The sequence below is a fragment of the Amphiura filiformis genome, chromosome 1 (genome assembly GCF_039555335.1).
Source record: "Amphiura filiformis chromosome 1, Afil_fr2py, whole genome shotgun sequence".
Lineage (NCBI taxonomy): Eukaryota > Metazoa > Echinodermata > Ophiuroidea > Amphilepidida > Amphiuridae > Amphiura > Amphiura filiformis.
Window position 1 is genome coordinate 6,949,795 of NC_092628.1, and position 12,808 is coordinate 6,962,602.

At 36.8% G+C, this 12,808-nt stretch overlaps 1 protein-coding gene across 1 annotated transcript; it reads left to right on the forward strand.

Annotated features, from left to right (window-relative positions):
• The first annotated feature begins 333 nt into the window (after positions 1-333).
• LOC140167987 (phosphoglucomutase-1-like) lies at positions 334-12,624 on the forward strand. Its single transcript, XM_072191651.1, has 9 exons — positions 334-726; positions 1,638-1,800; positions 3,116-3,261; positions 3,475-3,589; positions 4,655-4,845; positions 5,950-6,104; positions 7,240-7,491; positions 8,095-8,287; positions 9,372-12,624. The coding sequence occupies exons 1-9, from the start codon at positions 487-489 to the stop codon at positions 9,594-9,596; spliced, it is 1,680 nt and encodes a 559-aa protein (XP_072047752.1). The 5' UTR covers positions 334-486; the 3' UTR covers positions 9,597-12,624.
• The last annotated feature ends 184 nt before the right edge of the window (positions 12,625-12,808 follow it).

Below are 12,808 nucleotides of genomic sequence, written 5' to 3' on the forward strand. Positions count from 1 at the left end.
ACATCCAGACAGTTGATTACATTTCAAATGAGGGGTAATTTTTACATTATTTGCTCTCAATTTTGTCATTTTATATTTTTCTAACAAATAACAAAATGTCATTAATTTATAAATTAATATTTAATGTAGCAAACAAATTCAACATTTTTTTATTTAAACTAAATCAATAAAAAGAGTGTGTATTTTGAGTAGAAAAAATTACAATCCCCTTGTAAAATAGTGAGATCTACCACGGTCATAAACTTTGACCTTTCACGGAGCTTTAATGGAATGTCATCCATAAATTACGTTTGTAACTGTCGGGTAAAACGCTACATACACTGGTACGTATTTAATGTACAAATCGTGACGACGTGTTTTTCGTGAACTCTGAATGACATGATCAAGAGTCCACGGGTTTAGGGCCTCTTTTTTACTCAAAATTTAAGCTTATTCCAATCATACAGAACATTTTGCATTGGTGCATATTGTTAGCAATATTTCAAAATGTCTCACACATCTCAAAAAGTAGCTACAACACCTTTTGAAGGCCAGAAACCCGGGACTAGTGGGCTTCGTAAGCATGTCCCGGTTTTCCAACAAGCGAACTACACCGAGAACTTTGTACAGTGTACATTGAGTGCTGTAGATGACTTGAAAGGCAGTACACTGGTGGTTGGAGGAGATGGCAGGTATTACATGAAGGAAGCTGTAGCTGTGATTATCAGGATGGCAGCAGCAAATGGGGTAAGTTTAATTATACGGACTTATGCTGGTTTCATACTACCCTGCCGCTTGCCGCTGAGCGGCGTGGCGCACGCACGCATTGCAGATGAACGGAAACAATAAAGGCTTGTCATTGGTTGAAACGCCCTGCCGCTTGCCGCAGCGGCAAGCGGCAGGAAAGTATGCTGGAGGCTTTAGGCATGATAATTACAACAACAAAAAAAGATCTGACTTGTCTGACTTTTGCTATGTCATTTTGGTTTGAACTAAAAAAAATGGGGTACCGTAAGTTTAACTCTTCTACAGTCAACAGTTAACAGGCATGATAATTGCAAAACATAGTCTGACTTAGGTTTGAAGCTAAAAAAAAAAGTCATTGAAACATGCTTGTGAAAGGTGACAAGTTGGAGGCTTGGACTTGGTCGAGCAGGCCCTTGCAACTTAGACTGCGGAACTCAGTCCTCAATATTATATTAGTCAGTCATTTATCTTTTTGTCGTTATATGACTATCATTTGAGGACTGAGTTCTTATGATACATCTTCCGAGGAGCAATTTCAGACAATAGCTTGGGATTTATGGGACAGAGGTTATCTATTGAATCCTTTCATGACCACTGAAGCATAGTCAAGTGTGCCAAGGACACTCGGCACAAATTGAAAGACCATGTCAACTCTCGACAAAAGAATGCATGCATGTCAAAGGTCATATGACACCAATTTGGTGTTTGTTATGCTCCTCGAAATATGTACCTTAAAGCCTATGTCTGCTTGCAACTCCTATACCAGCACAATACAAAAAGGTGTGGACACCAAGGGCTTAGGCAGCCAGCTGTGTAGGGAGTGTTTTACACATCCAAATTTGCAGATCATCTTATTGAGTTTAAAAATGTACTTTCTAACTGAATGATTTGATTTTTTTTCCATATCATAGGTCAAGAAACTCATAATTGGTCAAAATGGAGTGTTCTCCACACCGGCATTATCGTGTGTTATCAGGAAGAGAAAGGCTAATGGGGGTATCATCCTGACAGCCAGTCATAACCCAGGTGGTCCCAAGGGAGACTTTGGCATCAAGTATAATACTGCAAATGGAGGTAACATTAGGCCACTAACAGTCAATTTTGAGTTTCCCGTCACATAATTTCTGAAAACAAGTGAGGTAACCTTTTCATTATTCATTATTTGTCTGCCTTTCATTATAATGACCAACAAGCATGTAAAATGTGTTGTTATTTGCCGCTCACTCACTTAAATATGGATGTTCCAAATGAGATTCAAAAGTATATTAAAATGAATCTGCAAGGTTGACAGCAAAATGTATGTTTTGATTTTGATTTTTCCACAAAAAATAAAGGGATATTCATAATTTTTTTGCAAATATAACCAGTTTTTATCGGTATTTTTTGGAAAATCACAATAACGACTTAAGCTTATTTACCATCTCATTAAGGCTAATGAAATGAGAACTAGTTTGATAATATGATACAGTTTTAATGAGATTTGCCTTGCATTGTTCAAAACACTTCACACAATAGTTTCCAGCTTGAGAACTGCATTTACCATTGTATTCCATGATTGCTTGCTTGAAGGATTCATGCAATAAATTGCCATGATAAGGGGCATCACCAGGGTTGTAGCTAGTGCCGTACTATTACGCTGACTTTCGTATTCGGCGAGGAGGACGATTTCGACCTCCTGGTTTGTTTACAAACAGAGAGGTAGACAAAAGACTGTTCCGCTTGTCCAAACACTCAAGTATCAGAAGGATGGTCCACAATAGCGTGATTCACGTAACATGAATAGGGATTAAAAAGCTGTCACATAGAACCATGTGCTTCTTGTGTCCAATTTGCCATCAGGATTTCATATGGAAACAGTTCAGACCCAGAACAGGATCATGTCAGAAATTAATATTTTGTTCTGGGTCTGATTATTCGGACTAGGTTGTAGCTAGCCAAATTTTAGTGCCGACTAAAATTAATAGAAAATTGAATCAGAATGCCAATTACTTGACAGTAATGGTATTTGACAGCTATTTTGAGGACAATTTGTCATTTTAGTGCTGGTCGGCAAGACCTATAATTCCCTTGAGTGCCGGTCGGTTAGGCTGAGTACTGGTTACTGCCGACCAGCGCTGACCAACCCTGGGCATCACTTCATTAGATAATATCTTAAAAGTTGTTAACCCTAACACTGAACACTGCTTTTTACTATCGAAAGTTATAAATGAAGAAACAAAAATGGACAGAATCTATGAACAAAGAAGTCACTTGGTACCCCCGGGATTCGAACCTTAGACCCGGACCCTCGCGTGCCAAGCACATGATCACTAACTGGTAGCCACAGGGTCTCTTGCAGTTGCAGAAGTTATATTCATTCAGTCTTGTTCTCCTGTTGTTTTCTCTGCAGGGCCTGCTCCAGAGGGTGTTACTAACAAAATCTTTGAGCTGACAAAAACACTGACTGAGTACAGGATCTGTCCTGATATCAACATGGACATTGGACAGATTGGTAACAAAGACTTCACAGTAGATGGAAATGCATTCACTGTTGAGGTAAGGCCAAAAGTGATGATGCAATACATTTAGATCACTCTGCAAAATCATCTACATGTATTTCAAATGTATTGATGGTAGGATCTCTTCCCCTGTAATCCAGATGTGCAAAGTTTCCTGTATTCCTGACGTCACTCTTTTATTGTCCTCCAAAAACAAGTTTTAGACTCAATTGAAGACTCAGTCATATGTCTTTGTTTTGTTCTCAAATAGATTGTAGATTCAGTTGAAGACTACCTTGGATTGATGAAGGAAATCTTTGACTTTGATTCACTGAAGAAGCTTTTTTCAGGCTCCTTGAAGGTTGTCATCAATGCCATGCATGGAGGTACGTACATAATGCAAGGTCTTAGGGGGTACTACACCCCTGATCAATTTTGTGCCTATTTTTGCATTTTTCTCAAAAATTATAGTGCATTAGTGACAATTAAGATATGTATATTATAGGGGCAAGGACTACAACTACTGCACTGGAAATTTTATTTCAACAGACAACAGTTGTGGAGTTACAGTTAAAAATGAGGGAAAACCAATATTTGATCAATAAATCAATAACTACTTGCCTTGAGTTGCTGAATTTTCAGTGCAGTAGTTGTAGTCCTTGTAATATACATATCTTACTTGTCACCAATGCGCTATAATTTTTGAGAAAAATGCAAAAATAGGCACAAAATTGTCCAGGGGTGTAGTACCCCCTTAAGTAGGATATGAGGGTTTCGGTGTTTAAATTCAAAAACCTGGGTGTGCAGATTTAAAATTGGTGTACAAAGTAAAGACCATGTGGGCAAAAACTGGGTGTGTATTTACAAATCTAGGTGTGTCACTCCCTACATGGCTGGCTGCATAAGCCCTTGTATATATGTATTTGTTTGCTGTTGGGGGTGTGTTTGTATCCTTCATTTAGTATGTAGAGTATCCTGTATCTTTAATTTGTCCATTGTATGATCTTCAGTTAGTTTGTAAAATTGCACCTCCATTCTGGGTGTTTCGGTTTACAGGACATCATGGGGTGACCCTGTATATCTTGACCTACACAAGTCATGTAGGTAATACACAAAATGCAGGTTTCTGTACCCATAAAACACACCATGGCATGTGTGTTCAATTATTATGTAGCACAAAACATGAAGGTTTACTCTGGTGCAAGAGACATGACATACCATACCTTGTGAGTTTGATGATTCATATTCATATATCAAGCAAACTTTAGTAGCAATTGCAATTCATCATTTTGTCATAACATATATCTGATAAATGAGATTCCCTTAGATACAGATTATCAAATGTACATGTCTTATTTAATTAAAAGCTCCTGTGAGTGATCTATTATTCCACAGCCATCAATAAATGGGTTGCTTTTATATTTTTTCTATTTGCCTGTTGTTCCCCACAGTGATGGGCCCATATGCTAAGCGTATCTTCCTTCAAGAACTAGGAGCACCGGATGGTACATGCATCAATTGTGAACCCAAGGATGACTTTGGTGGTCACCATCCTGACCCTAATCTTACTTATGCAAAAGACTTGGTAGATCTACTTAAGAAAGGTGAACATGGCTTTGGAGCAGCTTTTGATGGCGATGGGGTGAGTGACTTTGTTCATCTTCACCTCTGATGTTCAAATGGACAAACATTATACATTCTTATTCAGTGAGTTTGTAAAGAATTCACATACTTTGATTGGTTTTTGGGTGTATAATATCCCACAATAGTGGATATTCATATAAGACAGCATGCGCCAACACGCACAGGCGGCACGCTTGTTGATCGTCAATGGTCACGCAATAATGCGTCCACATAAAACAGGTGCGCGAACTAAGAACACGGTTTGGCGGCTTTGATGTCTGTGACGGTTTTGTTCATTTTAAACAACAGGGATGTCTTCACAAAAGTAACATTATTTTTTTTAATCAGTTTTTCTTACAAATATTATACTTAAGGGGGGTACTACACCCCTGTGGTAAATTTGTGACTATTTTTGCATTTTTCATCATAAATAGTGAACCGCTTGTCTTGGGTCACTGAAATTCCAGTGTAGTAATTGGATTCCTTGCCCCTATAATATACATAACTTTTGTTACCACTGTGTTATTAGTTTTTGAGAAATATGCAAAAATAGGCACAAATTTATCGAGGGGTGTAGTACCCCCTTAAACTAATAAGAATGAGAATAAAAGATAGGATTTTGTCTTTTGCCTATCCAATATCATGTCGTAACGTAGTGTGCGCCGGCATCCACTACTCAAACTATTGGCCAGCCCATCCATTATAACACAATATTGGAAAGGCAAAAGACAAAATCCTATCTTTTATTCTCAGATTCTGTATGCATACGAAATGCTTTGCCAAACAGCTCCAAAAAATTAGTAAATAGCATAAATTGGTGAATTTGAATGAAATACATTCCGTTCATAAAGTCTTATGAAAAAAAGTTTATGAAAACAGTTCAAGTAAACTCCTTGGGAAAGTTTCCATTGGCCTATCATAATGCCTCCTGTATTTGGAATCATTTTTATGATGTTTATCTGTTTGGAATCATTGTTGTGATATGTCATATTGTTACATGTATGTGGACAGTGGACTGCTTTCAGATGTTTTAGTATAGTATACACACTAAAACATCAATACACTGAAGCATGACACTGTTTCCTATTTACGAATGGAATCTTTCAATTCTTTCTTTTTCCAGGATCGTAACATGATTCTAGGATTGAATGGTTTCTTTGTGACACCAAGTGACTCTGTAGCAGTCATTGCAGCTAACGCCAAATGTATTCCATATTTTGCTACGGGTAAAGTGAAGGGCTTGTCACGGAGTATGCCAACTAGTGGAGCTCTTGATAGGTAGGTCCATGTGTTATACATGCATTTACCCTGACTTTGAGTTAAGGGGGTACTACACCCCTGTGGCAAATTCGTGACTATTTTTGCATTCTTCTCAAAAAATAATAACCCACTGGTAACAAAGGTTATGTATATTATTGGGGCAAGGAATCCAATTACTACACTGAAATTTCAGTGACTCAAGACAAGCGGTTCAGTATATATGATAGGAAACGAGGTACATCCTAGCGGTACCTTATTTCTTATCATAAATAACGAACCGCTTGTCTTGGGTCACTGAAATTCCAGTGTAGTAATTGGATTCCTTGTCTATACATAACTTTTGTTACCACTGTGTTATTAGTTTTTGAGAAAAATGCAAAAATAGACACAAATTTATCGAGGGGTGTAGTACCCCCTTAAAGAAATGTATTGTAGGACACTTGAAATTGTACCAAAGTTTGGACATAAAGTTTTGTAATTAGAATTGCAAAGCAAGCAATCTCCTAGTCTCATAGCAGGATTGTTACCCTTTTAATATGATTTCCTGACACTGATGTACAGTGATTAAATAAGAGGCAACAAGGTGTCAACAATCCAACATGTACACAGTCAGATTGAAGAAAGGTGTCAAGCTTCTGTCAGGTGTGGCCCTGATGTTGCACCTGTTGAAACCTTATTAGGCTTAAATCCACACAACTGCTATGGAAAACATGGCCTCAGTCTTCCACACAGGGAGTGTGCGTTTCTAATGGGGTTGCCTGAATGGGTGACTCCATTTGATATCTACACCCCCTGTGTTGGAGATTATGGTCATGTCATCCATAGGGGTTGTATGGATTTCAAATAGAGTACCTCATTTCTTGTTTTAGATTCCCGTTGTGAAAGCCTGTCTGCTTATTTTTGCTGGTGCTTCAGTGTTTGGACATCACAGGACAGACATCTTCCTGCTATGATGAACAGCCATCAAAGATATGAAAGATTATGGGACGAGTGTCGAGTTAGCACTTGCAAATAATATACTGCAGAATGTTGTCTCTTGTTAATATACATTTTATACTGATTGCATAGGCCTGTTTCTTTCAAATTGTATTTGCTGACGTATCACCGACCTATGTATGTCTGTATTACTATTATCATTTATTTTTCCGTACAGGGTTGCTCAAGCTGAAGGTTTAGAATTCTTTGAAGTACCAACAGGATGGAAATTCTTTGGCAATTTAATGGATGCATCCAGGCTGTCCATCTGTGGGGAGGAGAGCTTTGGTACTGGTAGTGACCATATAAGGGAAAAGGATGGACTGTGGGCGGTGCTCTCTTGGCTGTCAATCATGGCTACTAGGCAACTAAGTGTAGAGGAAATCCTGAAGAGTCACTGGGGGAAATATGGAAGGAATTTCTTTACCAGGTATGCTGGGACAAATGTTGCTTTAGAAGACAACAACAAAAAGCACTTTGATTTCCAGGCTTCAATTACCAACCCAGATTTTGATTTGTTTTGGAGAATTTTTTTTAAAATTGTTTTCCTAAAAACAAGTAAAATCAGCCATTTTTGGCCAAATTTATTGATTTGACTGAAATGTTTTGTCAAAATATGTTTGGGGAAAAAATAATAAAATTTTTGCCAAGTTTTCAAGCTTCTGGTGAAATTTTAGAGTCATATATTAGCCTCCAAAAAAATAAAATGAAAAATTTGAATATATCCCAACAGATTACTTGAAAAGTCTGTCCACCTGTTACACAGCAGTGTTTTTTCGTTGCCTTATCCTTTGAAGTAAGGATATTCAAAATTAGCCTATAGTCAAGACTTCATTGAGGGATTTAACAGCATTGTTCTGTAAGTTGTTCTCTGTCTTGATACTAGACTAACACTGAGTATGCTTACATGAAGGTAATACACACATGATTGTTTATTTAGCAGCTTATTTCCATGCTCTATTTCATATGCATGTTAGTATTTTTCATTTTTGTTCATATTCTAAACAAACCAGTATCTTTCTTTACACTACAGGTACGATTATGAGAATGTAGACTCCGAACCAGCCAACAAGATGATGGCTAATCTACGTGAGATGGTGTCAGAGTCTAATGCAGCCAATTTCATCAATAAGGAATACAGTAACAGTGGCAAGGCATACCAAGTAGGCAAGGCGGATGACTTTGAGTACACAGACCCCATTGATGGTAGTGTGTCCAAGAAACAAGTAAGCAACTTTGAAAGTGATAAAGTCTTAACCCCCTGAGTACTACCTGCCAATCTATCATTTCCTCTATTGGTCAATTATGTGATATCTTCACTTTAATCACCAATCAGAATGGAGCTTTGCAAATAATTCACCCCAATTTTTTTGTGTGGTGAACTTATTCTAACAAAATTGCTGATTGGTGCAATTGATAACGAAAACTTCTTTTTGGCCAATCGGCGGATAGTTCTCATGGGGTTAACTGTAGACATTGCTTATTCTGTATTTTTGGTCAATAGTCCGAAGGGTCATTAATTTGAAAACCCAATAACTTGGTCATAAACCATAATGCTTACCCTAACCTTCACCTTAATTCAAACCTAAGTCCTAATCCTAATGCTAAACCGAACCATAACCCTAAACATGACTCTGACTACAATCCTAACTCTGACCCTATACATAGCCTAGCCCTATCTTTAACACTAATACCAATCCTGTAACCCTAACCTTATCCCTAACCTAAAATGCTCTAACTTTAACCCTTTTCAGACTAATGATCCTTCAGTCTAAGGGGCTGTTCTCAGTTTTAGAGTATTTAAATGCACAAATAAACAAACCCTATTACCCCAGGCATATTACTGGTATTTGTGTGAATCTGTTAGTAAGCATCACTCATACAGAAATTCTAGACAGTTCATTGATTGATTGCCATTATTTTTACCATCAGCCTCTCTGTGTGATAGTTTTTACATTGCTGTGCCATAGCACATAAATACGCATGCACCAAATGGTGCGCTGACATTTAAACTGGCTGATTTAGTTATGGGGTGGACCCCAAAATGTGAAGTATATCACAACAAAACATGGTGTTATTTTGATAAAAAATGTATTTCCTACCTTTAATAGAATTTATGTATAAGTGATATAAAACAAAATATTAACTGTCTTATATTTGTATAATAGTCAAAATATAGTCATTCGGTGAAAGATGTATTGTTCCATTGGAACAATCTGTCTTTCATCTCATGATTATATTTTGACCATCACACTCACAGACAATTAATATTTGTATAATACAATGTAAATCTCCTTTTTCTCCTCTCAGGGTGTTCGAATCATTTTCAAAGATGGTTCCCGTATCATCTTCCGTCTAAGTGGTACTGGAAGCAGTGGCGCCACCGTTAGGATGTACATAGACAGTTACGAAGCCGATGAATCCCAGCATATGAAAGATGCGCAGGAAGTCCTCAAACCACTGGTACAGATAGCTCTAGAAATATCACAGCTAAGGGAGCTGACAGGACGACAAGAACCTACCGTCATTACATAATAGTGCAATAAATGGTTTTCACTTAAATTTGAAAATTTCTGTACATCTATCCTTTGGTGTATTGAGGGATGTTTTGTGACCCACAGTATTTTTTTACCCTGAAACAAATTAGTAATTCCTTTTTTTCTGTCATATATATACAAGCAGAAGCAGGAAAGTTTCAAATTGTTATATTTTTTAGTTCAACAGTTCTATTGATCCATAGCACACAATGATAATGCTGGGTAACGTTTGTAAAATAAGTTATCCGCATCCATCACAACCTGCTAAAACTGTTAGAATGGATTTCAAATTGCATTCTTAGGTTTATGTTATTTTAAGTTTGATACCAAAGATATAATTAAATTAGGATACCTATTAGGATTGTTTTGTTGTGTCCCACCGGAAAAATTGTACAGCTGAAATAAAAATATGTGTGCAAATTTAAACTACAGACCCGTAAGTCCAGGGTCTATAAAAGGAGGCATAGCTAGCCTGATTGAGCAATGGCTCATATTAATTTTTGAAAAATTTGGTCATGATCATGGTCTAGTTTAAACAGGAAGCCACACTTGGCCAGTTCTCCACAGAAGAACTGACTTACACCTGTTACTTTGAAAACAGACAGAACAGAATTTACATGGATACATTTTAACCTTGACTAATTCCCTAAGGAACATAGACCAAAAGCGGGGCTTCATCTTTAAGGCACAGAATAAAACAACTTTTCAGAAATGTGGAAATGAGAGTATAACCAGTAGATACCAATTGTAGTCCTAGTTCATGACATATTGATTAGCCTAAGGTACAGTTAGCCCGTATTGCAAGACTATCCCCAGGACTATCCATGCCTTCAAGGTGAAATAAAGCTTCTCATGCATGTTACCGACTGGCCATGATCTGGTCTAGCTGTCTTTTGTTTTCCTGGGAAACAAGCATTTCCAATTTGGGCCTTTAAATATGGGCACTGTAAAAGTAGCTATATTTGTGAGGGTTCCATTTTCTCATTCGCAGATATAAAAAAATTGAAGTAAAAATATGTTTTTATTAGTTATATGTGCATTGTACTTGACATAATTTCTGTGATGTAAACAACTCACTCAATTTCTAAAATTGCGAAAAATAACAACATGAAAAAAAAAATTCCCTGAAATATTTGTGTGTGTATCCAATTTTAAGATATAGCTGTGACTCTGTTTATAAGGAGTATTCTGCATAGCTCTAAAAATATATTTGGGTTGGTGATTTCATTGCCCTCTATACCAATGTTTTTTAAAAATGTAAGGATTACTTTCCAAATTAGTCATTGTGCTTTGTGTTTATGCTGTCAGTTATAAAAGGTTGCCTGAAACTTTGATGGATGTACTACATAATATGACTCCCATGTATTCAAGATAAAAGGCTGTTGACATGCCAACATTTATGTTGCTCATGTGAGGCTAATAATGATTACTACTAATGCTTTAAAAGATCAGATCCATCATACTAATATTGTCTTTCTGTTTGTGTCCTAGATTGGCACTTACCACCTGCTAGAAACGCACAACTCTTTTCTTTAAGTTGTAGTAATTACTGTGGGTCGTTGTAGCAACTCAGGGTCATATTACCCATCTCATAATTGAATATTTCATTTCCGTATTTTGTGATCAAGCAAAATCAATTTCAATGAAGTTTTCTGTAAAATACATGTATAGCGTTGTAAATGCTTTGTGCAATGATGCAGAAAACTGAAACCTGAATATGTCTGACTTAAGACTGATTTTGCTTGATCTCCACAGTTTGTTTTTCATCAAGTAGGCAGCCAGTAGTTTAGAATTTTGCTGTGAAGATAGTAAGAAATAAAGATCTGGGTTACATTAAATGGTTTGCTTGTAGCGTAGGTGACGAGAAATGCTGTTCAATGGGAGGACAGACCTTGGAAATAGGGTCGGTCAGTCATGCTGAATTTTTTTCCAGTTAAAATAAATATACCTTTTTGCCCCAAACAGCTGATTTTACATAAATACAGCAATTATTGCTGTCAAACTGTCAAAATCAAGGACACTTTTGGCCAAAAAATGCCTGACATACAGCAAAATGAGAACTTTAAAAACCCCAAAATGGAAATCTGATTTGGTCTGGCCCATAGAACAGGTGTTTTGTTTGTTGCCTTCAGATAAAGTAATTTTTATACAGTATTATTTAATTTTAATAAGGGGGACATTGGTCTATTTCGTTGCAAGGGGAAACACTTCACAAGAAGATGGGTGAATGTGCATGGGAAATGTAATGACTGTTGGACAAATATTAGGCCATCTTAATTTAATAGTTTGTCTCAAAGCCTCTGCGCGCATTAGTTAAAATTGCCCACTGTTTTTGCGGTCAACCTACTGGATTGAGTAAATTTCAGTGTGTTTTTTTTTTCCCCGTTTTTTTTTCTTCCAAATCCACCACACAAAAATCTCACGTCTGACATCATCAGACGTCAAAATAGCTGAAATCGTAAATCTCAATAAAAGTTTTCATCCTGAGCACAGTGAAACCTCCTTGAGAGATCATCAAATGAAAAGGTGGCCTACACTTGTCAAGAAGCTCATCCAACAGATGAAAAAATTTAAGTAAAAAAAAAGAACGCATTCCGCATTACGTTTTTAACTTCGGAAGGGCTGAGGAACTATTAAATTAAGATGGCGTAATGTTCATTTGGCCAGTATGAAAAGGTATATAACTTTTATAGCATGAATTAATCACATAAAATGTGTTGTATTATCAAATTTTGGGATTATTGGTCAAAAGAATATACAGCTTGTGATTTTATTTAACGATCCCTGTTAGCAGTGGCATAGCTATGGCTCATAGAGACAAAAAGTTGAATTTGTACAAGGTGAACAAGAGGCAAGCCTGATGATATCACAGAAACTGATGATAGAATTTTCTTTGATTTGAAATGTAATGCAGAGTTTGCAATATTTAAACAAATCATATTGAAATATCAAATTGAATAATTTTTACATGAAATTGGTTGTGCTATAAACACAAATAAAAACGAATCATGTCATAATACTATTTATCCTATTGTGAGGTATATTTTTGAGATTCAAAGTCATTGTCTTCTGTTTCATAAGGCATAATCATTATGCTCTTTAAATACTGTATTCGTTTTATTAACCGCCCCTATAAGTGCCCAACCAGTGACTTCACTACACATGATCCTCCATCATCATGTGCAGGGTCACTACACAGATCCATCTATT